This window comes from Zonotrichia leucophrys, chromosome 13 (genome assembly GCF_028769735.1).
Source record: "Zonotrichia leucophrys gambelii isolate GWCS_2022_RI chromosome 13, RI_Zleu_2.0, whole genome shotgun sequence".
NCBI classification, from domain to species: domain Eukaryota; kingdom Metazoa; phylum Chordata; class Aves; order Passeriformes; family Passerellidae; genus Zonotrichia; species Zonotrichia leucophrys.
In genome coordinates this window covers 10,890,315-10,916,212 of record NC_088183.1, presented here as the reverse complement: position 1 = coordinate 10,916,212, position 25,898 = coordinate 10,890,315, and the positions used below count along the sequence as shown (strand labels likewise).

General features: G+C 49.5%; 2 protein-coding genes across 7 annotated transcripts in view; one reads left to right on the top strand and one right to left on the bottom strand.

The window, feature by feature from the left end:
• Positions 1 to 408: 408 nt before the first annotated feature.
• SOWAHA (sosondowah ankyrin repeat domain family member A) lies at positions 409 to 3,703 on the bottom strand. The gene has a single exon (XM_064725122.1). The coding sequence runs from the start codon at positions 3,552 to 3,554 to the stop codon at positions 2,181 to 2,183; it is 1,374 nt and encodes a 457-aa protein (XP_064581192.1). The 5' UTR covers positions 3,555 to 3,703; the 3' UTR covers positions 409 to 2,180.
• An 8,953-nt stretch (positions 3,704 to 12,656) lies between these two features.
• The window catches only part of SEPTIN8 (septin 8), a 42,104-nt gene continuing 28,862 nt past the window's right edge, over positions 12,657 to 25,898 (top strand). For all 6 annotated transcript variants that reach the window (XM_064725067.1, XM_064725066.1, XM_064725065.1 and 3 more), the window contains exon 1: positions 12,657 to 12,790. In XM_064725067.1, coding sequence (XP_064581137.1) covers positions 12,761 to 12,790 — 30 coding nt within the window. In that variant the 5' untranslated portion in view covers positions 12,657 to 12,760. The remainder of the gene's footprint in view (positions 12,791 to 25,898) is intronic.

Sequence of the window (25,898 nt, the reverse complement as noted above, 5' to 3'; positions counted from 1 at the left end):
CAGGTGGGGTTTTTAAACACAAAACACTCCATCCTTGAACCCTGCCTCTGGCTCATGCAGGCTTGACTCTAAATGAGCACTAAAGTTCAGCAATGTTGTCTGAACAGGTATCAAGCCTATACTCATAATTATTGAACAAACTTCTCATAAGGCCAAGCCAAACTGGAGTGTTTGCAATTCCCACAGAAACAGAACACTTTCACCAGGCAGTATCAGTGCCTCAGAGGTAACTTGAATGTACACACACACTTCTGTGGTTTCAGGGGAGAAAAAAATATGTTCTATGCCTGTACACTTGGAAAGACTCTTTAGAACAGAACCCTGTTTTTCCCAGAACTCTGCAAGCTGGCAGAGTGCAGCACAAATCACAGCCTCAAAGGACCACGCTGGTCAATGGTTACCAACAGCTAGAGAGCAAATTGGATTTTATTTTTTTTAAACCCTACTCCAGATATAGAAGTCATGAGGTGCTTGATCATTAACCTCTGCTTAACAACTTAATTAGTTCAATCCAGAAGCAGACCGGTGCAGAATAATCCAGCCTCCTCCCAGAACAGGTGCATCAGAGCTGGCTGCAACCTCTGATCACAGGGTCACCAACTCCAGGAACTTCAGGGAGAGTGTTCTGAAGGAAAGAGGGCAGTGCCTTCATCTTCAGTCCTGCAGCATTCCTTGTGGGTGTTTAGGGCAAGCCAATTAGAACCAATTACAAGTACTGGGTTTAATGCAAGGCAGAAAAAAACAAACATTCCTCAAGTCACTGACCTGGAAGGAAAGGCAAAGCATGCAAACTGGTGTTTCAGTGCAGAAACCCAAAGAGAGGCAGTGCAGCATTGCTCTCACCTTCAGCACCTCTCAATGATACAGGTTTTTATCACAGTTTTAGAGAAAACATGCTGGTTTCGCAGGCTTGCCCCAGAAGTCAGACATTTTGTTCACAGCTCTGCCTCTTGGCATTAACTTTAACCAAGCAGTAATTAAAATAATAATAATCTCACTGCAAACCTAACATGCAGTTAGCATGCTTTTTGAGCTATGTGTAGTTCTATATATAGAACAATTATGTTTATAATTTAAAAGAAGAAGAGTTCATTTTAGGTCAATGATTCTGTTGAGATAAACACTGCTTCAAGAGGTCATGCAGAGGTTCTATCATGAAACACCTAACATTACATATAGCCCCATGTTTATAAATATTTATTGTAAATAGGTCAAAATGGGCCAAGTTTTAAACAATCAGACATAGAAGCCTAACTTTGTTTCCAGTTGGCTACTGAGAAACTCTGACAGATCCAATTTCCAGGTTTTCAGTTCAATTTTTTCACTATCAATAAGGTTCTTTATTCAGCTAAAGTTGATTGAACAACAGTGAAGTTTAAATGTTCACAGTATCATCAAGACATGTGGTAAGTACCACCTAGTAAAAAGGTCCTTCAGGAAGAGAGAAAATCTTCAACCACTAGCCAAGCTTTCAAACTGAGGTAGACAAGTCATGGTGACATGAGTGCTGAAGGTCAGGGTCTATCTTTTTAAGTAATTTATCTAATAAAATGCATCAGGCAACAATTGAGATTGTTATGTTAGTATTTCTGATGTGAAATACTGAGTGAGAAGCTCTCAAAGTGAGAAACTTTGTTTTGAAAAAGTATACAATTTTTGTAAATAGAAATATCCTTCTTCTACTACCAAAATAATCAGAAACATCATAGAAAACTATGCATCTTTCCTCTGATAATTTAATCCCATTAGATAACAAGCCTTGTTAAAGTAGCCAGCTACCAGCTTGCTGTTCACAGTGTAAAATATGCAATCCTTCATCTTGCTTCTGCTCTCCAGCTGAAGAACACAGATCAAGAAGGCTGTACCTCAGGCATTCTGACCTGTCCACACACACACAAGCTGTTTCAGTTTTTCAACCATTAAGTATAAAGTTTGTGGTCTCCACCAAGAGATCAGCCCGATGGTACATACAGCATGGATAGCACTTTCTGGCAGCTCCCTTTCCACAGGCACCTGGGGCTGGGTTTCATGCTGTGGCCTTTCGATGGGGACCCTATCACTGATTCAGTTAAAAATCCAAAAAGACAGACACAGAGACAAAAAATCCAAACTGCTTCTGCAAGAGAAAGCTGAGACAGCAGCCGTGCTGTTAAACCATTTTGATCACAGTAAGGCAGAGGCTAGTGGCCAAAGAACAGCTCAGAAACGGGTCTGCGCTTCACGACAACCTCTTCCTCCTCCTCTGCTACCTCAGAGAGTGAGGAATATGAAGGGAAGCCCCCTCTGATCTTTGGCTTCCTCCTCGGGCCCGTAGTGGCAGTCAGAAGCTTGTTTAAAGTTGAGGGCCTCCTTAAACCTTTGGTGAGATCATAGAAAGCCATGTCATCGGATATGACTCCCAGGAAAGTGCTCGTGGAGCTCAAGATTGAAGCCGCAAGCTTTGTAGATTTCTTGATGGGCACGGAGTGTTCCATGTTTTGGGAAAGGCTGGGGTCCCCCAGCAAACGCCTAATTGTAAGGGATGTCCCTTCCTTCAGGTACTGGTGGGGCTTCTTCCCACTGTAGTCCCTCAGGTCAATCTTGGCGTGGTAGCTGTAGACGAGCATGTTGATGATCTTCTCCTGGCCGTGAATGGCAGCCAGGTGCAGCGCCGTGTACCCACCATGCGACCTGGCATCCACATTGACGCGGGCGCCACCCTTCTCGGCCGCTCGGATGATGTTGGTCACCATGTCGCAGTTGCCGTTCTTGGCGGCCCAGTGCAGGGCGGTGAAGCCGGAGATGAAGTCCTTGCGAGCCGCCAGGCTGGCGTCGCCCAGCAGCAGCCCGTGGAGCTGCTGCGTCCACTGCCCGTCGGCCGCCAGCACCAGCCACTGGTGCTCCGCCTGCTCCAGGGGCACCACGGTGTCTTCGCTGGCCCGGTGGTTCTTGGGCCCCCTCCGCAGCCCCGGCGAGCGGGACCCGGCCTCCTCGTCCAGCGGCGGCGGGGACAGCGGGCTGGCGGCCGGCTCGGGCGGCCCCGGGGCGGCGGGGGTCGGCACGCAGCGCACGGGCAGCATGCAGGGCTTGGGCGGCGGCTCCCGCCGGGCCCCCGCCGCGCCCCCGGGCAGGGGCACCCCGCCGCCGCCGCCCTGGAACAGGCCCCGCAGCTCGGCCACGGCCCGCGGCCCCGGCGGCTCCTCGGGGGGCGTCTCGGCGGGGTCCGGCTCGGGGACGGGAACAGGCTCGGGGACGGGAACCGGCTCGGGGACGGGAACCGGCTCGGGGATGGCAACGGGGACAGGGGCGCCGCCATCGCCCCCCGCCGGCGGGGCAGCGCGGAACTGCCGCTTCAGCACCACGAACTTGACGCCGTCGGTCTCCTTCACGGTGGCCACGGCGTTCACCGCCGCCTTGAACCGCTCCCGCCGCGCCGCCCGCCCCTCCGCCTCCCCGGCCCCGGCGGCCTCCAGCAGCGGCCGGAAGGCGCTCACCAGCTCGGTGTTGCGCACCCGCCCGCCGCGCTCCCTCAGGAAGCCCATCACTGCCTCCTCGCTGATGTCGAGCTCCGCCATCCCGCCGCCACAGGTGGTGGTGGCGGAGCCGCCTCCGCTCCTGCCGCCTCCGCGCGGTTCGGATGCCGGGAGCCCGCGGGGGTGGCCGGACTGGCGGGCGAGCGGCACCTGCTGCGGGCAGCGCGTCCCGCGGCCGCTCCCACGGAGGTGCTGCGGCTCCCGCCCCGCCCCGCACACCGAGCGCAGCGCCCCGGGCCCGGCCCGCCCCGCCCGCGGGGCGGCGCTGCCGGGAGAGCCCGGCCCGGGCGGGGTGGGAGCGGCGGCGCCGCGCGGGGGCACGGCCGGGCGGAGCGGAGCCCGAGAGTCGGTGCGGGCACGACGGCATCGGAGGCTCCTCGGGCAGGACCGAACGCTTCATCCATTTGCTCGTCTTCCAGCTTCCTAAAACGATTTTTGTTGTTGTTGTTTGGGGATTTTTGTTTGGTTGCTTTTGGTTTTTTTTTCAGTAGCAAGTAGGTGGAGCAGCATTGGGTAGAAATCACTCTGCAGAGTTTGGTCTCCATCCCTAGAAAAGCCTCAGGTGTTCTGTTGGGACCTGTGATCCTGCTGGGCAGGAGGCTGATGCCTCAAAATTAGCCAGAAGATGGGTGGATGGCTCAGTCTTTTGAAATATACTCACCTCTATGTGATACTACTATATGTTATCATGTATACATACATAATCATATATTATTATCTGTGTATTTTACCTATATTGCATCTAAAATGTAGATCTATGTGTCTTTTTAAACAATTAATTATTTACAGCATGGCTGCATCTGTTCATGCCCACCAGGAGAAAGAGAGAGCTTCTCTTTTTATAGAGAAGCTGCCTCTGCTCTCTTATCAATTACTTGTGCCTAAGCATTTAACATTACTGTTCTCTGCTCTATGGGAGAAAATAAATCCCAGAAAAATGCTTTTCTCCAGGCAAAGTAGGAGGACTGAGGACCTCTTGGAGGGACGTTCAGCCTGCAAAATTGTTTTCCCCTCTGAATGCTGCAGTTAAGATCACTAAATCGATGCCTGACCAGTTTGTCTAGGAGAAGAGCAGGAGAAAGTGAGAACAGAATGAACAGTCAGTGTGGTTTGAAGACAAATAAAAGTAACTGTATGAGGATGGGTAGGAAAATGCAAATAGATCCGGAGTTGTTTTCAGTCTGAGAACTTAATAAAATGGAATATCCTTTTATGACCAAGTGACTGCCTAGTAGGGAAGTTTGCGCATGTAGTCTACCTAGACGTCAGCAAAGCCTTCAATACTGTCTCCCACAGGATTCTCCTGGAGATGCTGGCAGCCCATGGCTTGGAGCCCACTCTTCTCTAAAGGGTTAAAACTGCCAGGATGGCTGAGCCCAGAGAGTGGTGGTGAATGGTGCCACATTCAGCTGGTGACTGGTCACCAGTGGGGCTCCCCAGGGCTCAGCATTGGGCCCAATCCTGTTTAAGATCTTTATTAATTATCTGGACGAGGGGCTGGAGAGCACCCTCAGTAAGGTCACAGGTGACACCAAGCTGGGTGGGAGTGTTCATCTGCTGGAGGGTTAGAATGCTCTGCAGAGGGATCTGGACAGGCTGGATCAATGGGCTGAGGCAGGTGCCCAGCACTGGTGAGGCCACACCTCGAGTGCTGTGTTCAGTTCTGGGCCCCTCAATTCAGGAAGGACATTGAGCTGCTGGAGGTTTTTATCCTGGGGAGCCCTTATCACTCTACAAGTACCTGAAAGGAGGCTGTACAAAGGTGGGGTTTGGTCTTTTCCCCCAGGCAACCATGACAGGACAATGGCCTCAAGCTGCATCAGGGGAGGTTCAGGTTGGGCATCAGAAGGAATTCCTTTACAGTAAAGGTTTCAAACTCTGGAATGGTCTGCCCAGGGAGGTGGTGGGGTGGCCATCCCTGAAGTGTTCAAGGAATGACTGGACACAGCACTTAGTGCTATGGTTTAGTCAAAGCCTGGACTTGGTGATCTTGGAGGTCTTTTCCAACTTTAATGATTCTCTGATCAGTCTGTGTCAAAGTCTCTATTTTGAAGGCAATGTGAGGTGTGCCCTCCTCGCTGATGCTGACTTCCCTTCTGCCTCTCTCTTACCTTTACTGAGGGTAGAAAGGCCTTTTCCTGCAGATTGCATTTGGCATTCTTTCCCCTTCTCTCTCCATCTTTGCGCAAATGTCTGTAAAACTATTTCATGTTTTGCTAATATGCTGGCACTGAACCAGCTCCTCAAAATAATTTTGCTGCTCTAATGCTCTTTCACATAATAATAGTGTGCACTCTTGTACTAGTTCTGTGTTTCTATGTGAATTGCACACCTCCCATTACTGCCTTTTCACATGGCCTGAACAGCAGCCTTGCCCTTGCTGAGGCAGCCACTTGAGCAGTGCCCTGCAATGCTCTATAGCTCATGGCATTGCCTGCCCTATGTAGAGAGCTAAAAATGACCCTGCATCCAAACACTAATTGCTGTGCCTTGTTTTCACTGTTTAGATCCTTACCAGAATCCCTTGCAGGCATAAGAAAATCTCAGCAGTCTGTGATTTTTGCATTGCAAACTTTCAGCTGTACCCTGGGATTATAGTTCTTATCTGCAAATGAGAGCGAGGAGGAGGGAAAATGATTCAGACGAACAGGCTCTTATAAAAAACATTTTATGTTACAAATGTTAAAGGGAGAAGTTGCTCCAGTTGCTGAATTGGCTCAAGCACGGGGGTGGGGGAGAGAGGAGAATCTCAGGCTCACTGCAGTCTGTCCCTGTGTGCACAGCATCACACCCCTGCCCTCTGTATCCTTTGAGACCCATGAGGCTGCTGTCACATCCCACCTGTGTTATCCCCAGCCCAGCAGCATTCCTGCAGAGGGATCTCCCTGCACCAGCCTCCCAGGACACCTCACTGCTCCACACCCACACAGCCAAGCCTCTCTGAGCACTTACAATGGGTCAAGGTCCAAAAAAAGGGGAGTTACTGAGGCTGTTCCCCTGTGCAGATCCTGGCAATCCCCATTGCTGCAGAGCAGAACACATAGCCAGGAGGTCACAGAAGAGGAGACAGGATGTTTACACATGCACCTGGTGCCAAGCAAGTCTGAACTGGTTGCTCTGGTTTAACACAATGACCTCTTTGCCCAGGTAATGCCTCCAGCCACCTGTTCCACACACAGTCTCTTCATGGGCAACCCATGGAATGTGGTTGGGCTCCTTTTCACAATTTCTCAGTGGGTTTTAGTAACCTAGCACATTAACCCATTTTTAGTGACCTAACACATTAATGTGGTTGTCCTCCTATTCACAATTTGTCAGTGGGTTTTAGTAACCCAACACATTAACCTCATATATTATTTGTAATAAAGAAGAAAATAACACTTCTGGCTAATCACTCATACCAGTTCTGACCACACACATCCTGTTTGCCAGTCTTTCCCTTTATCTGTTGATGCCTTTTGGTTGCCCACCATTCAGGATGAGTGCTGAGCTCCTTTTAGTCTGCTGAGTGCTGGTCACATTGATTAATTGTGGAGCAGAAATTAAACACTTTGAATGAATTTTATTAATATAGATAATAAAATCCTGTAACATTATGGGTGTTATATTCATCAGTCATCCAAAATTTCCAGCCTTAAAAAAACATGAGTAGTTTTGCCTCTTTCTGTGTCACCAAAAACCTACAAAGCAAGTATTTCTTGTTGGGCTATTTAGAGAATACTGTGGGCTGCTTCGTAGGAGATCTCAAGCCAACTGCTTGATATTTTTCATTTACTGGCTGAGACAAAAACAATATTCATAAGCCCATGATTAGATTAATTTACTATTACTTTTTTAAACACAAATATTGCAGTTCGTTATTCCTGCATCATAGGCTGTAGGGAGCTGGCCTCTATAACCATGTGACTGATGAGAGTTAGTTACCTTTCCTGGAAGAAGTATCCTCAAATTATTATTATTATTATTATTATTATTATTATTATTATTATTATTATTATTATTATTATTATTATTATTACAGTGAAGTAAACTGCACAGTGAGCCTGGGAGCTCTTCCCACCCCATCAGAGGAGGAAGGTGAAGGTTTTATCACTGCAATTATCCACACCACACAAAAGCAGGAAATAAAGTGGGAGATCAAGCACAGTATCTAGTCAAAGCAAAGAAGTTTCTACTGCCCAAAACTGCAGGAAATGGTACCCTAGGTCTTGCTCTTTCCCACATGATATTCTCAGAGCCACAGGGAAGGTGAGATGCCAGGCTGGGAGCAAAAGGGGAAGAAAAGGGAATGTGAAGGATAGTCCCAGTCAGACAGGATGCTGCTGCTTTGTAGAAAGGCAAAGCTTAGCTGCTAATGACTACAGAATGGGACTTTTACCTCAAGAAAAACTTATTTTCCTCCAAAATGAAATCAGGATTCCCAGAATAAATAGGATGACAAAGCCAATGATTTCCTACTTTTCTTGTTAATATATTCATGTGAAACAAAGAGGGCACATTGTGAGGGAAAATAGCTGTTTCTTTGTTCCATGGAGAAATGCAGTAACCTTCCACAGATAAACAATTGAGCAAAAGTCTGTGAAGGGGGAGGGGGGAAGGAAGGGGGGGAAGGGGAGTGGAGATTATTTACAGATAAAAGGCATTTTCTTATAAATGAGAAGGATTCAGCTCCAACTCAAGGACCTCAGTAACCAGTTCAGATGTTTCTTAACAGCAGCCATTCAAACACAGTTTTCTGTGTATCTCAGACTCTGTATTTATTAAACACTGCTTGTTCACCCAGATGAGGCAAGGATTCATCCCAAGCATCCCCTGGTTTTCAGATGATGCCTGTGAACTTGATGGGATTTTAGCAGGATAATGCAAACCTGTGTGAGGTTTCTTTTACCTGTGTGTGGTAAAAGAATCATCAACTCACAGAATTATTTGGGTTGGAAGGAACCTTAAGGCTCCGGCCTCCCTGCCATGGGCAGGGACACCTTCCACTATCCCAGGTTGTTCCAAGGCCCATCCAGCCTGGCCTTGAGCACTTCCAGGGATGGGGCAGCCACAGCTTCTCTGGACAGCCTGTGCCAGGGCCTCACACCCTAATGGGGAGGAGTTTTCTTCTAACAGCTAATCTGAATCTGCCCTCTGCTGCACTTCAGCATTAGGTGGCAGGGAAATTTTGGGTCTCTTTCTGTAAAGAAATGAATTTACAGCTTCTATTGATGTCCAGCTTAGAAAGATAACACTTCTGTAGAAATACCTTATAAGCTCCATATATTGTCAATACAATCAATGAAAGTTTATAAAGTGCTTGGTGGTGTTGATGCTAAAAGAGTAGCTATAAACCACTTGATTTCTAGTAATACCCAGGGCGCATAGCGAAAAATGTACAGTCATCCAAAAGCTGCTTTGTCTGGCCTGTGTTGAACACCCTGAAGGAGATCTGTTTATCTGCACCACCAGGATTTAAAAATCAAGGATTTTATTTAGCCCTCAAAAGGCCTTGGTCTTGTTTCTGTACTCATGTGGCAGGTGGGATGATCTCTTGCTCTCTGTCTGCCTAGGAAGCCAAAGGGGCTGTGTGATAGCATTTATTTCCACTTTCATTGCCTCTACCTGTGCTCACAATGTGAAGAAGTAAAGCACCTCCTGCTGATGTCCCCAGCCACCAGAACTGTGCTGCTGCAGTGCCACCACCCATGCAGAGAGGGGCATTTCCCCTGCTCTCCCCAGGACAAAGAGACTCCAGGGACACATCTGTGCCTCTCCAGTCTTTGTGCTCTTTGGCCCTTTTTCACCTGTAAAAAACCCACAGCTCATCTTAAATTCACTGTGGTTTTAGCAGGTACAGATATTCCATGAAATTTAAGTCCTTGCAGAAGCATCCAGCACTATAATATAAATTTAATTACGAAGCTTTTAGAAATAATTTGCATAACAATTAGCAATTAAAGGAGTCACCAAATCCAAGTCACTTCTCTTGAAGCAGTTTTTATGCAACTGAACCTTTTGAAATCAGCAGGGTTTCTCTTGATTTGCCATTAGAAACAGTGTGCTTTTTGAAATAACAAGGTGATTAAAAATAACTGTGAGCTTTTGTACAATGCTCTGCTGTCACAGAGACCTGCCCCACGCTGGTGGCAGCGCTGCTGGACAGAGGGACAGAGGACTCCAGCTCCAGGAGGTGTGAGCAGCTCAGTTCAGAGCCAGGAGGCAGCAGTGCTGCTCTTGATCTGTTCCAATGTCTCACAATTTCCTTTGTGCTGTGACTCTTTGCAGCTGACCTGCAGCTCACAGAAAGCAGCAACTGTTTGGGAATGAAAGGAGCAAGAAGGAGGTGTCTTAACAAACAAACTGTGGGCCTGATGGGACATAAGGCCAGATACAGAGAGGTGAAAGAAGCAATGGGGGAACCATAAATTCCATAGGAATTCCCTAATTGACACAGACTGTTACTCACTCGAGACTGTGCTGCATCTGTGCATTTAGAGAAAAAAACCAGAGATATAAGGAAAAAGAAAAATGGGGGATATACATTAGAAGGGGGTATCAGGCATTTCGGGAAGTTTGTACCTCTCAAGTACCTCAGCCAATGGGGAAAGAGAGAGGGAAATGTGGCTTGGAAATTAGGGTAAAAAGGAGACTGTGTCCTCTAAAAATTTTGAGAGATCCCAGGGGAAATGCCCCATGGCCTCTCCTTTTTTTTTCAAATAAAGTTACAGGACTCCTCTGTCTCCTTTTTGGACATAAACCTCTGGTGTTTGCAGATTAATTTTCCTGACAGGAATCAGCTTTTGTGACCCTTGTTTTGTTACACTGTGCACTTTACTGTAACAGAATAGAGCTCTTAATGAATCAAAACCAATTGCTTCTCCAGAAGTACCTGGCATTACGGCATTCAGGTGTGTGTTAAGCAAGAATTTTACGTTGTCTTAAATAAGGACTCACAAAGCTGATTGTAAAGTAAAACAAACAAACAAACAAAGTTTGTGCCTTCAAGACTGGCTCTGAAGAGTGAAAGTTTTGTTTTGGTTTTGCTATCAGCCGCTCCCCCACAGCTGGTGGGACACAGAGACGGGGCAGTACATGGTGCTGTTTTTGCTTTTTGCTTGGCTTTTTACTTTGCTCTTGCTTCTGCTTTGCTCTTGCTTTTTGCTTCTGCTCATTAGTTAGTAGCTAAGCAGTCCAAATTTTTCCTGGACTGTTTCTCCTTTCCCTTTTTTGGACCTACTCGAGCCTGCTCTGGACTGGGCCCTGGGAACACCGAGAGTTTGCACCTTGTGGCTGCAGCAGCTGCCCCAGGACCAGAGGGACTGAGAACAGAGCGACCACCCCCAAGAGAGACTTTCTGAATTTGTCATCTTGTTCAGAGCGGTGAAAGAGTGCTGTCATCCGGTATTGTTCATTTTGTGTGCTGGGGGTGCTGTGGCTGTTAAATAAACAGGTTCTTTCCACTTCTCTCTGAGGAATCCTCCTCCAACAGTTTGTGGGGAGAGGCCATGTGGGTTTGCTTTCTGGAGGGGTCCCTTTTGGAGTTTTTCTCCCAGGTTTGCCCTAAACCAGAACAACTGTTTGATTTGCATCTGTACACCAGAAGTACCAGAATTTAGCTTCCACTTTTTTTGCTGAGCGAGCCAGGGAGCTGCCCGGGCACAGCCGTACCTAACCGCGACCCCACCGGCCTCTGCCATAGCACCAGCCCGGCGGGACCGACCTGTCATCGCCGCCCGCACCCCGCCGCAGCCGCGCCCCTGTCCCGGGAACCTGCAGGTGTTCAGGAGCGTGCCCGTGGCCCCGGCAGCCCGTTCCCGGCCGATGGAGGCACACGCAGCCGGCTGCTGCTGCTCGGGAATCGCGCCCAGCCCGCTGCGGGAGCCCGCACACGCCCCGCGGCTGCAGCACGCACCTTCACCTGCCGGGCTGATGCTGACAGACCACCAGGGTTCTTATGGTAACGCTGTCCCTGTCTTCCGTTTCCTTCTCTCTTTTTCCCTCTCTGCTCCTTTTCCTATCCCCCCTTAGTTTACCCTTTTTTATCAATAAACGGTTCTCAGGCACAATGTTGCTGATTTTGCGCTTTATTTTCGTCCGAGAAATCTATCAAAAGAATCCTCCCCGAGTCCCCCTTTTAGAGTGGAATGGGACGAGTGGTAGAAGGAATTTTTTTCTTGGGGGGTTAAAAATTATCCTTGTGAGTCCCTTCGTCGCAATAAGCATTGTAGGCAGAAGTATTTGGTCTCTTTGACCAAATTCAGCTCAACAAATCTGAAGAGTGGATTGATCCAAGAGAGAGGGTGAGGAGGAAAGGTGAGGACATAGCAGGGACAGACGGGAAAGCCTCAGATGAAACCAGGGCAACAGAGATGAGCGGCGCAGGTCTGGTCTAGTGGCCCAGCAGCGCCGGGAGCGCACATGGCTCTGGTGAGCTGCTCCTGGGAAGCTGCACTGCAGCAGAGGGCACCAGAAAGCAACAGAACCCGCTCTGTGCTAGCAGCTCCTGAAATACCAATGTCTGCCTTACAGAGACTGGCGGTGGCCTTGGCTCTGTGCCCTTAGGTGGGAAGGAGCGACGAAGAAAGACTCTACAGCCCTCTGGTGCATACTTTAAATCAGCATAAACGCGGGCAGCGTTAATGGCCGTGCGCGCTGCGTGTCCCGGCTCAAACCCACGCTGTGGCTGCCGCTTTGGTGTGGCTACCGCTTGTTACAGAGGCACCGCTGCCCTGCGGAATGCCATGTCGGGGGTCTGTGATACGGAATGCCACGTCCTGGGTCTGTGAGACCCCTGCGGGATGCCATGTCCTGAGTCTGTGAGACCCCTGCGGAATGCCATGTCCTAGCTCTGTGAGACCCCTGCGGGATGCCATGTCTGTGTCACCCCTGCGGAGGATGCTCTCGGCCCTTCCGCAGTCCTTTCCCCTCTCCTGCCAGGGCCACCCGTGCCATGTGCTCGCCCCCAGACCGGCACCTGACCCCCGGCAGGGAGCCCTCCGGGGCAGCCCGACCGCCCCTCCCCGGTTCCACTCCCCTCCGCGCTGGGAGCGGCGGGCCCGCCCCGCCGCCGAGGGGAGGCTGTCCCGGCCCTGGCCCGGCCCGGCGGGGCCCGTCCCCTCGGCTCCCCGGTCCGGCGGGCGGGCGGCGCCTGCGGCGGGCGGAGGGCGGTTCCAGGAAGTGGCCATATTGGATCCATTCAGCCGCAGCCACTCGCGGCGGGCAGCGGCAGCAGCGCTCCCGCCGCCGGAGCCGCGCCAGCCCCGGCCATGGCCGCCACCGACCTGGAGCGCTTCTCGGTGAGCACCGCCCCGCTCTCGGCCGCGCCACTTGCGGTCTCTTTATCGCTCGGGTGCGGGGGAATAGCCCAGCGGGTGGCGGGTCCAGGGCACGGCGGGGGATGCGCGGCCGCTGCCCCGCCGGCGGCGCGGGGGAGCCGGGGCGGCAGCGGGCGATGCCGGTGCCGGCGCTCAGCCGCGGCGGGCGCGGGGAAAGTCCTTGCGGGAAGGTCCTGCCCGCGCCCTGGGCGGAGGGAGCAGCCGGTGCAGGGTCCCGGGGCCTCGCAGCCGCCTGTGGTGCTGGCACGGCCCCGGCACGCTGGGGAGTCCTGCCGGGATGCTCCTGCGGGGTACCGGACCCTGTGTGTGCAGGCACGCATCGCCCCGCAAAGACAGGCGACAGGAAATGGGGTCAAACAGCGATTGTTTACATACCGCCGGTATCCAAACACTCCGCTGTAGTAACTTAGCGGTGTGTATATAACACAGGGAGAGGCACGCTGGTTGAAACACGGGTAAAGCAAACCCTTGAGGCTGGCTGCTCTCTGAGCCAATGTATGAGGAATGCTGTACAGCAAATATGGAGCGTGACCCGTGCACTGCCGCCTCTCTGCAGCTCACATGTTGTATAACTGCTATCGGAAGTCAATCTGGCTAAAATCTGTCGGCCCAAAACTATTCTTTGTCTACAGCTTGAATTTTTTGTTGTTGTTGGAAGGGCTGCTCTCGTTAAATAGCTCGGTGTTGTGTCTTGTACTGTCTCAGAGCTAAAAAACATTTTTACCGCATTAAATAGCATAGCTCTCCAAAGTCAAAATAGTCTGGTGTGATATTACTAAATAAATGGGAACAGCAGTGGTGGCTGTCTGAATTATAGGCATGCCCTTTGAACACAAACAAGTCCCTGCTACTGTTTTCTCTGTAAGCTACTTTTTGCCAAGGAGCTCAAACCCTGCTTCATTTCCTTGAATCCTGGCCCAAAAGTTTCCAGCTCAGGAATGACTTTTCAAGACTGTAACTTACTTGAAACTTGCATAAAGGAAAATTGAACTGGGGCTCTCATTTAAGAAAGCTAATGTTTCTAGGCTCTGGGAGGAGTAGATTAAGGTAATGACAGTGACAGAGAATGAAAACACCAAGACACTCTCACTGCAATTATTTCCGCATTTGTATCATATAAAAATACTTTTAATGTTAATTTGCTGTGCCTGCTGTTGCCTGTGCAGGCTTTCATAGGCATTAGAGGAATCTAAAATATTGCCTAGTTCTGGAGAAAAAATAATTAATTTGCTTTTTTGTGTACTTACATCAATACTCTGTCACTTTGATTTCAAAAGAGGAAAGGGGAAAAAAATCCTTCTGATGGTGTTTGGCTCTCATTTGGGCACCAAAGGGAAATGGCTGGGCTCCAGCATGACTTGAGTGCCCAACTCCATTAGGAAAAAAACTGCTTGCTTTGTGCAATGGGTAGGGATGGGTTTATAGGGATTTTGAGGGTGGGAGAGCACCCTCTCATTTCCATTTGATGTGGGGCACACATCTGTCCCAGCTGCTGTTTCCTTTACCCCTAGCTTCCATCTCAGCTGTTGTTCCTCCAGCATCATGGAAACCTCATAATTTAGGCGTTCTGAGTTCTTCTTTCTGCAGGGCTTACAGGTTTCTTGTTGCCATTTTATATTGCCATACCTCAGCTCCCTGAGCATGAAGTCCATGTGGGAGTAGCTTGTCACTGCCAAGCAAAGGTGATGATAAATTCACTTATTTTTACCAGCTGTTTGTATTTGCAGTAGGAAGTAATGCTGAAAAAGCCTCTGAAGTGGGGTTTTGATACACAATGGGTCATGATTGGTGAAGCTATTTATAGGTGTCCAGCTGACAATGGTATCCTGGAATGTAATGACCCTTAGGTTTGGATAATGTGTTTTGAAAACTCCCCAGATGCACACTTCCCTTGTGCAGTCCTCCAGATTGCCTCTGTCTCCAGCACAATAAAGTTCCCTTCAAGTGCTGCTGTTAGAAATGACCAACAAAAACAAATGAAAGGAAGCTCACCCATGGAAAGCTGCCTCTGAGGCAGCAGGATCAGATCAGTGGTGCTCAACACCACCTTTGTTTTTGTGGCTGCATTGTTGTGAGAGAGACTTGCTTCAACCCCTGGAGACTGAGGTTTTCTGCTCATCTGCTGTGTTAGCCACAGCTGTGTTCAGGACTTGGGCTGCAGGCATCACTTCTGGAGCTGCTCACCGCCAGGGTGGAAGGAGAACTGATGAAGTTTGGTTCATTTATGAAATACTTTGTCATTAAAGCTCACAGCTTCTCCATTGCCTGGGCTGGCCAGTGCTGAGTTAGCACATGTGGTGACTGCACTGGAGCAGACACTAGCAGTATTAGCAAGGATGTTGGGATGCTGAGTGGGAAACAGCCCAACCACCTCGTGCAAGTGGAAGCCAGAAGGTGCTTGAAATGCAGGAGCTCTGAAGGAGCTTGGAAAAGCTGGAAGGAGAAGAAGTGACTGGAGATGCATTGGAGAATAAATGAGATGAGATGTGAGACTGAGACTGTAAGACTTTTGCTTCCCAAATCTGTCGCTTTCTCTCTTTTTAAATAAAGCACACTGAGCTCATAAAACGCTGCTGGTTAACTGTCTGCACTAACCCACAGCCCGACATGGTGGTGCAAAGGCAGTGGGCTCCAAACTGAGCAGTTCTGGGAGAAGAAGTAGGTGTCCTCAGTCTCAGGGTTGGGATCAGATAAGAGTTCAACATGAAAAACTAACTTTGGCTGATTGCTCTGTGTGGACACCATGACTGCCTGCACAGACAGGCATGTGTGAGCATTGATGCCCAGGGCAGAGAGCACTGGACACTTCATCTGTACCTGGCAGTGTGTGAGCTGTGGCTGGGGACAGCTGTCCATGTGCAATCCTGAGATTTCCCTTCATGTAAGTGATTGACAGCTGGGCTGGTACTGGCAGCTTTTTGATAAATTAATGTCCCTTAGAAGATCTTGGAGAGAAAACACCACTTTATGCAGAGGGAAGCTGAAGAGCACTTTCTCTGCTGGAAGTAGATGATGGGATTTGCTTTGTCTCAGAGAGTTGCTGAGATTGGGGGGGATCTGGCAAGTTTGTCAGCTGTGTGTGAGTGTTACCTGTTTACACACCACTGCCTTCTTGTCACCTGCTCCCAGCTCTGTGGGAGGAGAGGAACCTTTGGATGGTGCCTGTTCCTGCCACAACTGGCATTGCAATAGACTTCATGTGTTGATGCTGCTTTCTGTAAGCTCAGGTTCAAACCCACAACCTAAACCCACTCTTCCTGTAAGGGGCCAGTGTGATGCCTTAGTCTATGAAAGATGGGCTTGAGGAGAGAACAGTTCTGTGTTTCATGACCAGAGGTCTTATCACTGCAGGTCCTAAGCACAGGGTTACATTTTCTTCTAAACGAACTCTCAGGAACCCTTTCCATGGCTCAATTCCAGTGGAAAACGGGGTTGATTTGAATTCAGACATTGCCTCTGCTCTCTTTTTCACCCAGGCAGTTGGCACCATTTGGGAGTTCCAGTATTAAATCTCTTTGTCTGTTTCTGCTATTCAGTTATTTTACCTTTTGCCTGGAAAAACTCAAGTGGTCCCCCATGCAGTGTGGAGCACAAGTGACAGATTTTTCTCCAAGCTGGTAGCAGGCACCAGAAAGCCAACCCAGCAGGAGCAGCCCTTCTCCTCCTGTGCTGGCCAGCTCTTCTGCCTGTAGTGTATGCTTTTTTGGGAGGGAGCGATGCAGAAAATGGCTTTCCACTGGAGGGGACAAATTGCCAGTTGCATCTCCAAGCCTGAGATCCCTCCCCTGGAATTTCGCCTGTCCTCGCGCAGGAAGCCGGCTCTGACTGCCTCAACCACAGAATCAATTACCTCAACCACAGCCCATGGCAGTTCAACACTTACTTTCAGTGTATGCACTGGGTACAAACATTGCCCAGAATAAGATGATTTTTGGTTTTTTTTCCCCTTCCCCACTGTGGTGCTGTCAGTGCTGGTGAATCCAGGGTGTCTCCTTCCTGCAGCATGTTGTTGTGCGTGGGAGCTGCCGAGCTCTCCGGAGCTCTCCTGCCTGCAGTGGGTGCAGGCCGTGGGTGGAGGGACGTGAGCTGGCGGAGCCCGAGGCCGCGTGTGCCCTCAGCACCGGCAAAACAAACGCGGGCCTGAAGAATGGCTCCCTTTCAGGAGCCGGCACGGTGTCAGGCCTTGTCAAGAATGGCTCCCTTTCAGGAGCCGGCACGGTGTCAGGCCTTGTCGTCTGTGCTGGGGTGGCAGCTGTCAGGCAGTCCCCAGCGTTGCTGGAAGGCCAGAAGCTCCCTAAATATTATCTTGTGTGGCAGAACAGCAGGGCTGTCTCCAGCTGCGGGGAGAGGCACAGCCCTGGCTCTGAGTGCCCCGCTGTGCCCAGTCCTGTCGTCTCAAGGCACCACTGTGCAAAGCAGGGCCCGTCACTGGGCTGTTTTTCTGTCTGCAGGAGCAGCAGTCACGCTCATCTCCTCTCCTTCCCTTTGGCTCTGAGCTTGGGAGGGGGAGAAGCTGGCATGATGCTGAATTGGCTTTTCCTGGGTTGTGCAATGAAGAGGAGGAATTTGGGAGGTGATGGGACTGAGGGAGACGTGCAGGGCGTGGGCAGGCTGCACGCTTCACCCCACCTGTGTAGGGTAAGGCACATTCGTGGGATTAGTTTTGATTATTCAGAATGTTTTGAACACACTTCAGGCTGTGTATGGGAGAAGCTGCCCTGTTCGTTTCAGATGCCCTGTTTGTGCAGCCTTTAGAAGTAACACTGTCCTGTCCCATACTAGTTTTGTCGAGATGGGCCTTGTGTTTATGAGAATCTGCTTGTTTCTCTTCTTCCCCACATCTGCATGGCTGCAGCCAGCTCTGGGTTTATTCCTGAAGCTTTGCATTTGTATTTGTGTGTCATAAAAGTGTCAGACAGCTAAGAGAGCCAACCTCTTCTCCTAGAGCAGCCCAAGTGAGAGAAAAAAAATTCCTGAAAGTGCTCCTTGTCCTCAGTCCCAGCCACGTGCTTTCCTTCCAGAGCCTCTTCTCTGGCATAAGCAGCCATGCTCATCCAGTTTGTGACATTGGGATGCAGAAGGTAAACCCAGACAGGGAATCAGCATCCTCCAAATGGGGTGATGGGAGACTTCCAGAGAGGAGTGGGGTCAGTGAGAACCACAGGATTCTTGGACACAGCCCTAATCGCCGCTCTCGGCTTGTGGCTGACCAGGTCAGCGCTGTGAAGGCACCACTTTTAGATGTTCAGATTCCTTTGTGAAACCAAAAAGTGTCTGTCTCCCACAGGCATGAAATTCCAGGGATGTCAGACAGCTGGAGCAAGGTTCCCATCGCGCTCTGTCTCGGGGCTCTTGCCCTCTCTGGCTGCACGGCCTCAAACCAGACTGTCACAGGGAGCTGTGGAGCCAGAGAGCCTGGGCTGGGTTTCCATCCAAGGCTTGGGGTTCTCCTGTCCTCATCACCATTGCATGAGATGCTGTGATGAGTCTGCATTTTGTGTGCAAGGAAACATGTGGGGAATGCATCGAGTCCCCCACAGGCAGCCCTCAGCTGGCTGTGGCAGAGGCAGGGCTCAGCCCTCAGCTCTGCTGAGTTCATGTCTGCCTGCACAGGGCTGTACAGGCATGCCTTCAGCTGTGGCTGTGTGCAGCATGTTCCCTGAGCTTGTGGGATGCTGGAAAATGGAACCTTCCCATGTCTGCCAGGACCTCCCTGCAGCCCTCAGCTCTGTTGCTGGGAGAGGAGACCATCCCTGCTGTGCTGCAGTGTGTGCATTGCTGGGTGCCCGGGCTCTGGGGGCACAAGGGCATTGCCAGGTCTCTGCTCTACACCCTGCTCTCAGCAGCCTTCCCTCCTGAGCCACGCTGATCCTGCTTTCAGCTCTGCCACGGGGAAATGCTGCCTGGGGAAGGTGGCAGCTGGCCTCCCAGCAACATTCCCCTTCCCTTTTTCTGCAGCAAGGTGCTTCCAGCTCACATTCCTAAATATAGATTTATTCTGTATTTTCATACAGAACAAATAGTGCTTTCAGCTTATTTTTTTGCTGTGAGGGTTTTTCAAATAGAGGTTTTCTTTTCCTTTTTTCTGTTGCCTTGATTCTTCAGATTAAAGGCGTTCTGTGCTAATACACTTGGAGGCTTTCTGGAGGCATGTGTTAATAGGATATATAGCAGTCAGCTTATTAGTATGGTGACTCTGGTGTAGCCCTCAGAGGAGCTGAGTTGCTGTGGTATATTCTGGGATATTCTCTTTCTAATGTCTTCCAGTTATTATTACAAGAAGATGTGGTCAATAGCTGGAAGATCTGTTGGAGGAGATGCTATGGGATGGTTGCATAAGCCAAACTGGGAAAAGGCATACAGTGGTGACCAAAAACTCTTGGGTTCCCATTATATCTCTGTTCCCTTCTCTAAAAATATACTGGATAATAGTATTTATTGTAATTGAGCAATAAATTCTGGAAACGTATGTGGGAATTAGCCATGTTTATTTTAAGTGGTAACTAAAGCAAATAAGCTTGGTGACTGCTATCCAGCATGGCTTGTTTGAGTGATGGGGATCCAGATCCTTTTTCCCCTCTTCCACACTTCTTTTAAACTGCTCCAAACCTTTCTCATTCCAGTCCTTAAGGGTAGGCACTCAGTTTATCTCCTGGCTTTGTCCCACAGCCTCTTGTGTTTGCCAAGTGTCTCCTCTTCCTCATGAAAGGATGCTGGGAAACCAAAAAGATTCCTCAGCTTAGAGCAGCTGAGTGAACTGGGAATGCATCATTGCCTTGGGTGAACTTGGAGAAAGTCTGCACTAGATAAGGTGCTAAGATTAGGCTCTTGACAGGGTTAATTGGGAAGTCCATTAACTGAAAAGCCTCAGCAGCTTCTGAATAAATAATTTTTAAAAGAAACTAACTAGGGCAGTGTTGGGTGGCTTTGTTTGTATTTCAGGATCTTTTTTTTCGGTCTGTTTAAAAAGTTTCATTTGTGTTTTGGACTTTGCTTGGTTTTGAATAGCTTATGGGGGATGGAATTTTCAGGCTACAGAGAAGCTGAACTTTCTCATCCTTTAAGGTCATTTTGGAGGAAATGTCTTTCATTTTTGGTTCCATAGCTTTCTTTATTTTTAACCAACTTTCCTTATTCTCAAAGGCAGCCTTCATGTTTGCAAAACACTGTATGCATAATGCCTGGTAAATCCTGCTTTGCTTCGTTGTAAACTCTGGTCCAGGACTTGTGATAGAGGCAAAATGCCCATTTAATCCTCTCTTGATTAAGAAAAACCTCACAATTAATTAATTAGGCTTTATAAATGTTATGGGGAAATCACTAAATAACAGCTTAAGAAAAGAAGCATGTGGGAATTTTGCTTGTGGTGAAAAAAAGAGAGGAATTTAAGCCAGAAACAGTCAGTTTGTTTGCAGAAAATTAAAACTGATGTTGCATTCACAGGTTGTGAATGGATCAACTTGGATGTGTGTGGTATAAGAAGATGAGGAGCTTTACTCTCCCTTGAGACTTGGCTTTGAGCATCAGCAAAAACTGTTGTTTTAAGCTTGTGCCATTTGATGCTGCAGATGCGTGTAGGATTTTTATTTTGTGTTCTGTGGTTTGTGGTGTTTCTCTGAAGGAGGAAAGGCTGCTGGGGCTGAAGTGATGCTGAAAGCAGTGCCCTCAGCTCAGCTGTGTGCTCACAAGTGCTGAAGGAGCAGAAGGGGAGCAGTGGATGTGCAGGTCCCTGCTGGGAGTGCCCAGCATCCGGCTGGTGCTGGGACACAGCCCAAGGTGTGCCCAGCAATGGATGCAGCCCAAGGTGTGCCCAGCAATCCAGAGTGCTTTGGCACCAGCCTTGGACACAGGAAAGCAATTAAGGAGTTTGCCTAAGGAGTTCCTCCCTTTATGGAGCTTGGCTTCTCGCTGAAATCCCTGTCCACCTCCTTAGGGAGGAGGCTGCAGTGTGTGCTCAGCACTGGGTTTTGCTGCTGTGCAGCTGAGCCTTTGCTTCCCGAGACTGCCCTAGGGCACGTGGGGCTTTGTGAAACCTTGGCACTGGCCCACGGATATTTTGAAATATTTGTTTTCCATAGGTGCTGAGCATTGCACTTCACAATGCACTCGCTGGTCACTTGCTGGCTTGTGAATAGCTCTCAAAAACGGGTGCAAAAGTTAAAGGCAAGAACCTCAGCTCTTGACTCTTCTTGCTTCTGTAAAATAAAGTGGCTCTGATTTTTACTTGGCATGTCTTGGTGGTGACTCCATATGTGGTTTCTTCAGTGATGTTTTTGCCTGCCTGCAGTGCAGCTGGGAGCCAGGAGGGATATGAATAAAGGCTTGAGTGTCTGGGAAAATTCTTGGCATTCTTAGAGGAGCGGTTTAACGGGGAGGGGGGCTGGGAATTGTGTTGGTTTAGTGGGAGGTTTTTTGGGGGGGACTCCAGTGTGGGCTGGGAGCTTATTGTGAGCATGCAGCAACTGGAGATGGCTGGCTGGCACAGCGGCCCACGCACCGAGAGCTGGCTTGGATGTGGCTCTGCTGCCTGTTGGAAAACAGAAGGAAGGAAAGGCACTTGGCATTGCTGGAGGGAAGAGCAATGCTAGGCATCACCATGTTACTTTTTACAGCTCTTTGGGGTTGCTACAGCAGGGGAAAATGACAGTTGCCCTCCCTGCACAAGCATGGAAGGCTCGTGGTCTTAGGTGCATCCTGGCTGACTGACCATGTACCACCACCAGAGCGGGCAGGAGCAGGAGGCAGCAGAGACAAAGCTCTTCATCTTCTATTGTTGGTGTTGTGGTAAACCAGCAGAAACCCCACATCTGTGGGCTTGCTTTTTCTTCCTTTCTTCTTTCCCTAGCCTATTATTAAGTGCTTCGTGATGGGGATCTGAAGTTTTAAGCCCATGCTTAAGATTAATTGAAAACCTTCAGAACTGGCTGTGTGCTTGCATTTTGCAAATCTCCTTGAGATTAGGTGCCATTTAGACGTGACAGTCCACTGGCCAGCCCTAGCTGAGTGTGCTTCCTTTTGTCTCCAGTGCCAAAGGGCACCCACAAGGTCACGCCTACTCCACCTCTGCTGAGCCCTCTGCTAAGACTGACTATGCTCAGAATCCTCTCACTGTCAAATCTGTCTCATTACCTCTCTTGGACCATCTCCTTCTGCTTAACAGGCTGCAAAGTGCAATCTCATTCACTGATGCTGTTATACATCTATCTAATAGTCATTAGCTTGTGAGTACAAGGCAGGTAATGTTTTCATGTGTGCTAGTGAGTGTTTTGAATGTTGCTCACACCACAGAGGTGTTTTCCTTACATGGGGTGTGGTGTTGCTGTTAAGTGCCCCTCAGTTCTGAGCTAGGCAAGAGGTATTTTCTTCATGGAAACACGAGTCCCTGCTCACTGCTGTCGCTTTGCAAAAGTCAAGTGGCATTTATTGAGCCAGCATTCAGAGATGGAGAGATTCTCCAGAGAGAGGTAATTTGTCAAATTTCTCTGCATTGATCCAGAAGCTGGGCCAAGCCCAGGGAGTGCCTGCTTGGACAAAGAAGCTGAATTTGGCATCTGACACTGTTTGCCCAAAGGTCTCTAGGCAAGTACTCAACTGCTCCATGACTCAGTGCACTTGTGAAATGATGATAACTATAAGTGCCCTTGGAAGGGATCTTGCAGCAGGGGGCATTTGGGGGAGGTTGTGGGGCTGGGCTGGGGACCTGCCTGTGCTGGAGCCTGAAGCTGCCCCTCTCTGTTTCGTGGTTTGTGGAGCTGCTGCCCCAGGTGCCCAGGCTGAGAGGAACCAGGCAGTGCCTGTGGCTGGCACACATGAGCCTGTACCTGGGACCAGCTTGCCCTGCTGGGGCTGGATAAACAGCCAGGTATCACTCAGTCCTTTCTCTGCTCAGTTGCAAAAGGAGCCTCCCTGCACCAGGATGGAATGGTTTCCTGATTCCATGTCTTTCCATGCAGGAGACAAGGGAATAGCATCCTACAAACACCACTGGTGCATGTATTAATCTTTGTGTTGCACACACTGCTGTGGATTGTGGATGGGGCATCGAGAGGGTGAAGTCATTGTTTTGTGCCCAGCAGCAGTGCCCAGCTGTGCCAGGCCAGCCCCTGAGCTCTGCAGCATGGCCAGGCAGGGTTTGGGGAGCTCCCCTGCCCTTCCTCCTGCTGCTCTCTGAGTCACTCTGCTCAGGAACCTGCAATCTGCTAGCTCTGGATTTTTATTCTGCTTTGATTTGACTGTAAATCAGAAGGGAGAAGATCTGTGTGTGCCTGGCACTCCATGTCCATGTGTTCCCTGCAGGGCAAAGCAGTGCTTCCCTGGGAACAGCCAGTGCCACAGACCTGCTGCAGGGCATCCGTGTGACACAGAGGATGCCTGGACCCAGCAAAGCACTGGAGGATTTGTCATGGTGTAAGGTCAAGGTGACATCCAGGATTGAGGAATTTAGAAACAAAAGTCTGCCTCAGTAGTGGGAATTGAAGTGCTGTGGAAAAGCACCATGCAGATGGTGTGTTGTTGCCTCTTTGTGTTTTCTAAGTGTGTGTGTAAAATGTAAGTGGGAAAACTCTGGGGAGAGAAGGACCTGCAATGCAGCTGCCTGGTGAGCTCCTGGAAGACACAAGCTTCTCCCTGTGTGGGGCTGGCTGTGGAGAGCTGCAGCCTGGCCTCAGGTCCCGGGCTGGTGGTGCAGAGGTGCTGGAGGCAGCGTTTGGGAGCAGCAGACACCTTTGGGTTGAAAGTCACTGCTCCAGTGTAAGCCCCATTCATGTAGCAGAAAGGAGAGAAAACTCAATTTCCTTCCTTCTTGCCCTGTAGGTCTTTGCTGTTTGGCCTTGGAAAATGTCAGCTGTTCATCTTTTTCACTTATGTTTTGTTGAGCTGTAGAAATGGGAAAGGGCAGCTCAGATACAGAAAAGTTCTGTGCTGTCCCTCAGGGTATATGTCCAGAAATCATCACTGTTTATCAGCTAAACCATGTGATGTTTTGTTTTCCCTCTTAATTCTATTCACCAGTTGCTTGCACGCTGATGAAGCAGGGCCTAGAGTTTACATTACAAGTCCCATCATGCCAGCTTCACCATTTAACAAAAATAAGCATCACCATTTATGATTGTGGCATTCAATTACACTTCTGTTTACCCATATGCTTTCACCTGCATCATTCAGGGAAAAAAGCCCGAGGGTTGTCTCAAGCAGGAAACACAAGCATATGTCACTAAGGAGAATTTTGTGGTGGGATTATTGAAAGATGAGACTTGTAGAGATATTTTTTTTTAACCAACTGATATCAGAATGATCTTCTCTATACAAGGCCCACTCTGTTTATAGTGCTCCTGGTGAAAGCAAAGGAAGCAGGGGCAGCACATCTCAAAGCATCAGCTGCTCTGCTCTGCACCAGGAGCCCCAGCCAGGAGCACTGCAGCTGAGGGGCAGCTGGGCATGGAGCTGGTCCTGCTGCTGACATTCCCTGGTTGTGCAGGCAGTGGTAAAACCACTTTTCCTGGAACAAGCTGCTGAAAAAATGTAATGACGCAGAGTGGAACTGATGCTAATTTGGAGGTGAAGCATGAAGAGAAACTGTGATCGGGTTTTTATTTTTTGAAGAATCATAGGCACACAGTTTGAAGCTGTAGCCTGTGCACTTCTCACAGGTTTCTTTTATCACTGTCTATGAAGAAGAGCCAAATTAGTATGTGGTGCTGTGTTGACTCTCTTATGGGGATCTGGATTTGGTCTTTCTGATTGTGTTTCTCTGCTGTCTTTTCTTGTTTGACTTGCAGTAAAGGGCCAAGTAACATATCATCTGCAGTGGATGTAGTACTTGCAGTAAGGGCCAAATAACATATCATCTGCAGTGGATGTGGTACTTGCAGCAAGGGCCAAATGCTCTGCAGGGGCTGTGGTCTGTGGCCAGCTGCCCACAGCTGCCTGCTTCATCTGCGTGCCAGCCCAGCCGCAGGGCACAGCCGTGGTGACCCTGCTGGGCATGGGCTCGGAAGCTGATGTGGGTTTGAAGAGCAGATTTTGGTTCCCTGGGCAGCTCTGAGCTGGTGTGGCCACAGGAATGGGCTGGTGTGCCATTGTGCATCCCAGATGCACCCTCAGTTTCCAGCAGGGTGTGTCCAGGAACTGGCATGTCTGGTAATTACAGCCCATTTCAAGCACTATGGTTGGAGGTTTCATTTGAGTTGTTGTGGTGCTCAGCTCTTGTGGTATCCATCTATGCTAACAAGGACATGTCTGTCTTTCTGCTGCTAAGAAAAGGGTTCTGTGATGTTGCTGTCAAATCAGAGCTGAAGATACATAAGATATCTGATCTGTCCCTCTGGGATGGGTGGCTGTTCCTGTGGCCATGCCCCAGATGCCATTTCTGTGCCTGTTGCCTGCACAGAACACTTGTGAAAATGTAAGGATTTAGGATTTGAAAATTCTTAAGTTCTGCTCTGACCTTATGATGAATCTTTCATTTCCCACAAAATTCCAGATTCAAAATATGATTTATCCCCTTGGCTCTCTGCTTCAAGCCTGAAGATCAGCTCAAGGCACAGAAATCTTTGGAGAGCATGTTCAAAGACTGCAAATAAAACCCTGGCAGCTGCCCCATCATAGGATGTTATTAATGACCCAAGAAGGGATGGTCAGGGCTGCAGTTGCTATTCGAGGTCAGAGTTCCCACTTGGAGCCATTGCAGACTTTTAATTATCATGCGGTGCAGTGGTGAAATGGCTTCAAGAAGGGTTGGCTGCCTTCTGGTTGTTTGCAGCCCTGGGATGGGGTCCTGCCTGGTAGGAAGCAGCAGAGTTGTCCTGCAGGCTGTGAGGTGGAAGGACCTGGTTCACAGAGTGCTGAGGAGGTAGGAGTGTGCAGGGAGCAGTGCAGCTGGAAAGGGCAGGGCTGTGATCCTGCCTGGCTCTGCCCTGGCTGATCCCAGCTGCCTCTGCCATATGCCCTGCCCAGCTCCTCTCCTGCAAGGTGCCCTCATTGCTGCCAAAAGTATGGAGAAAGCTCTACTGAAATCCTTAGCTTTTGTTTAAAACAAACAAACCCACAAACAAATCCCCCCTACACTGCT

Bases quoted from the DNA above. Each gene is read 5' to 3' on its own strand.
- SOWAHA (XM_064725122.1), bottom strand. From the start codon at position 3,554: ATGGCGGAGCTCGACATCAGCGAGGAGGCAGTGATGGGCTTCCTGAGG.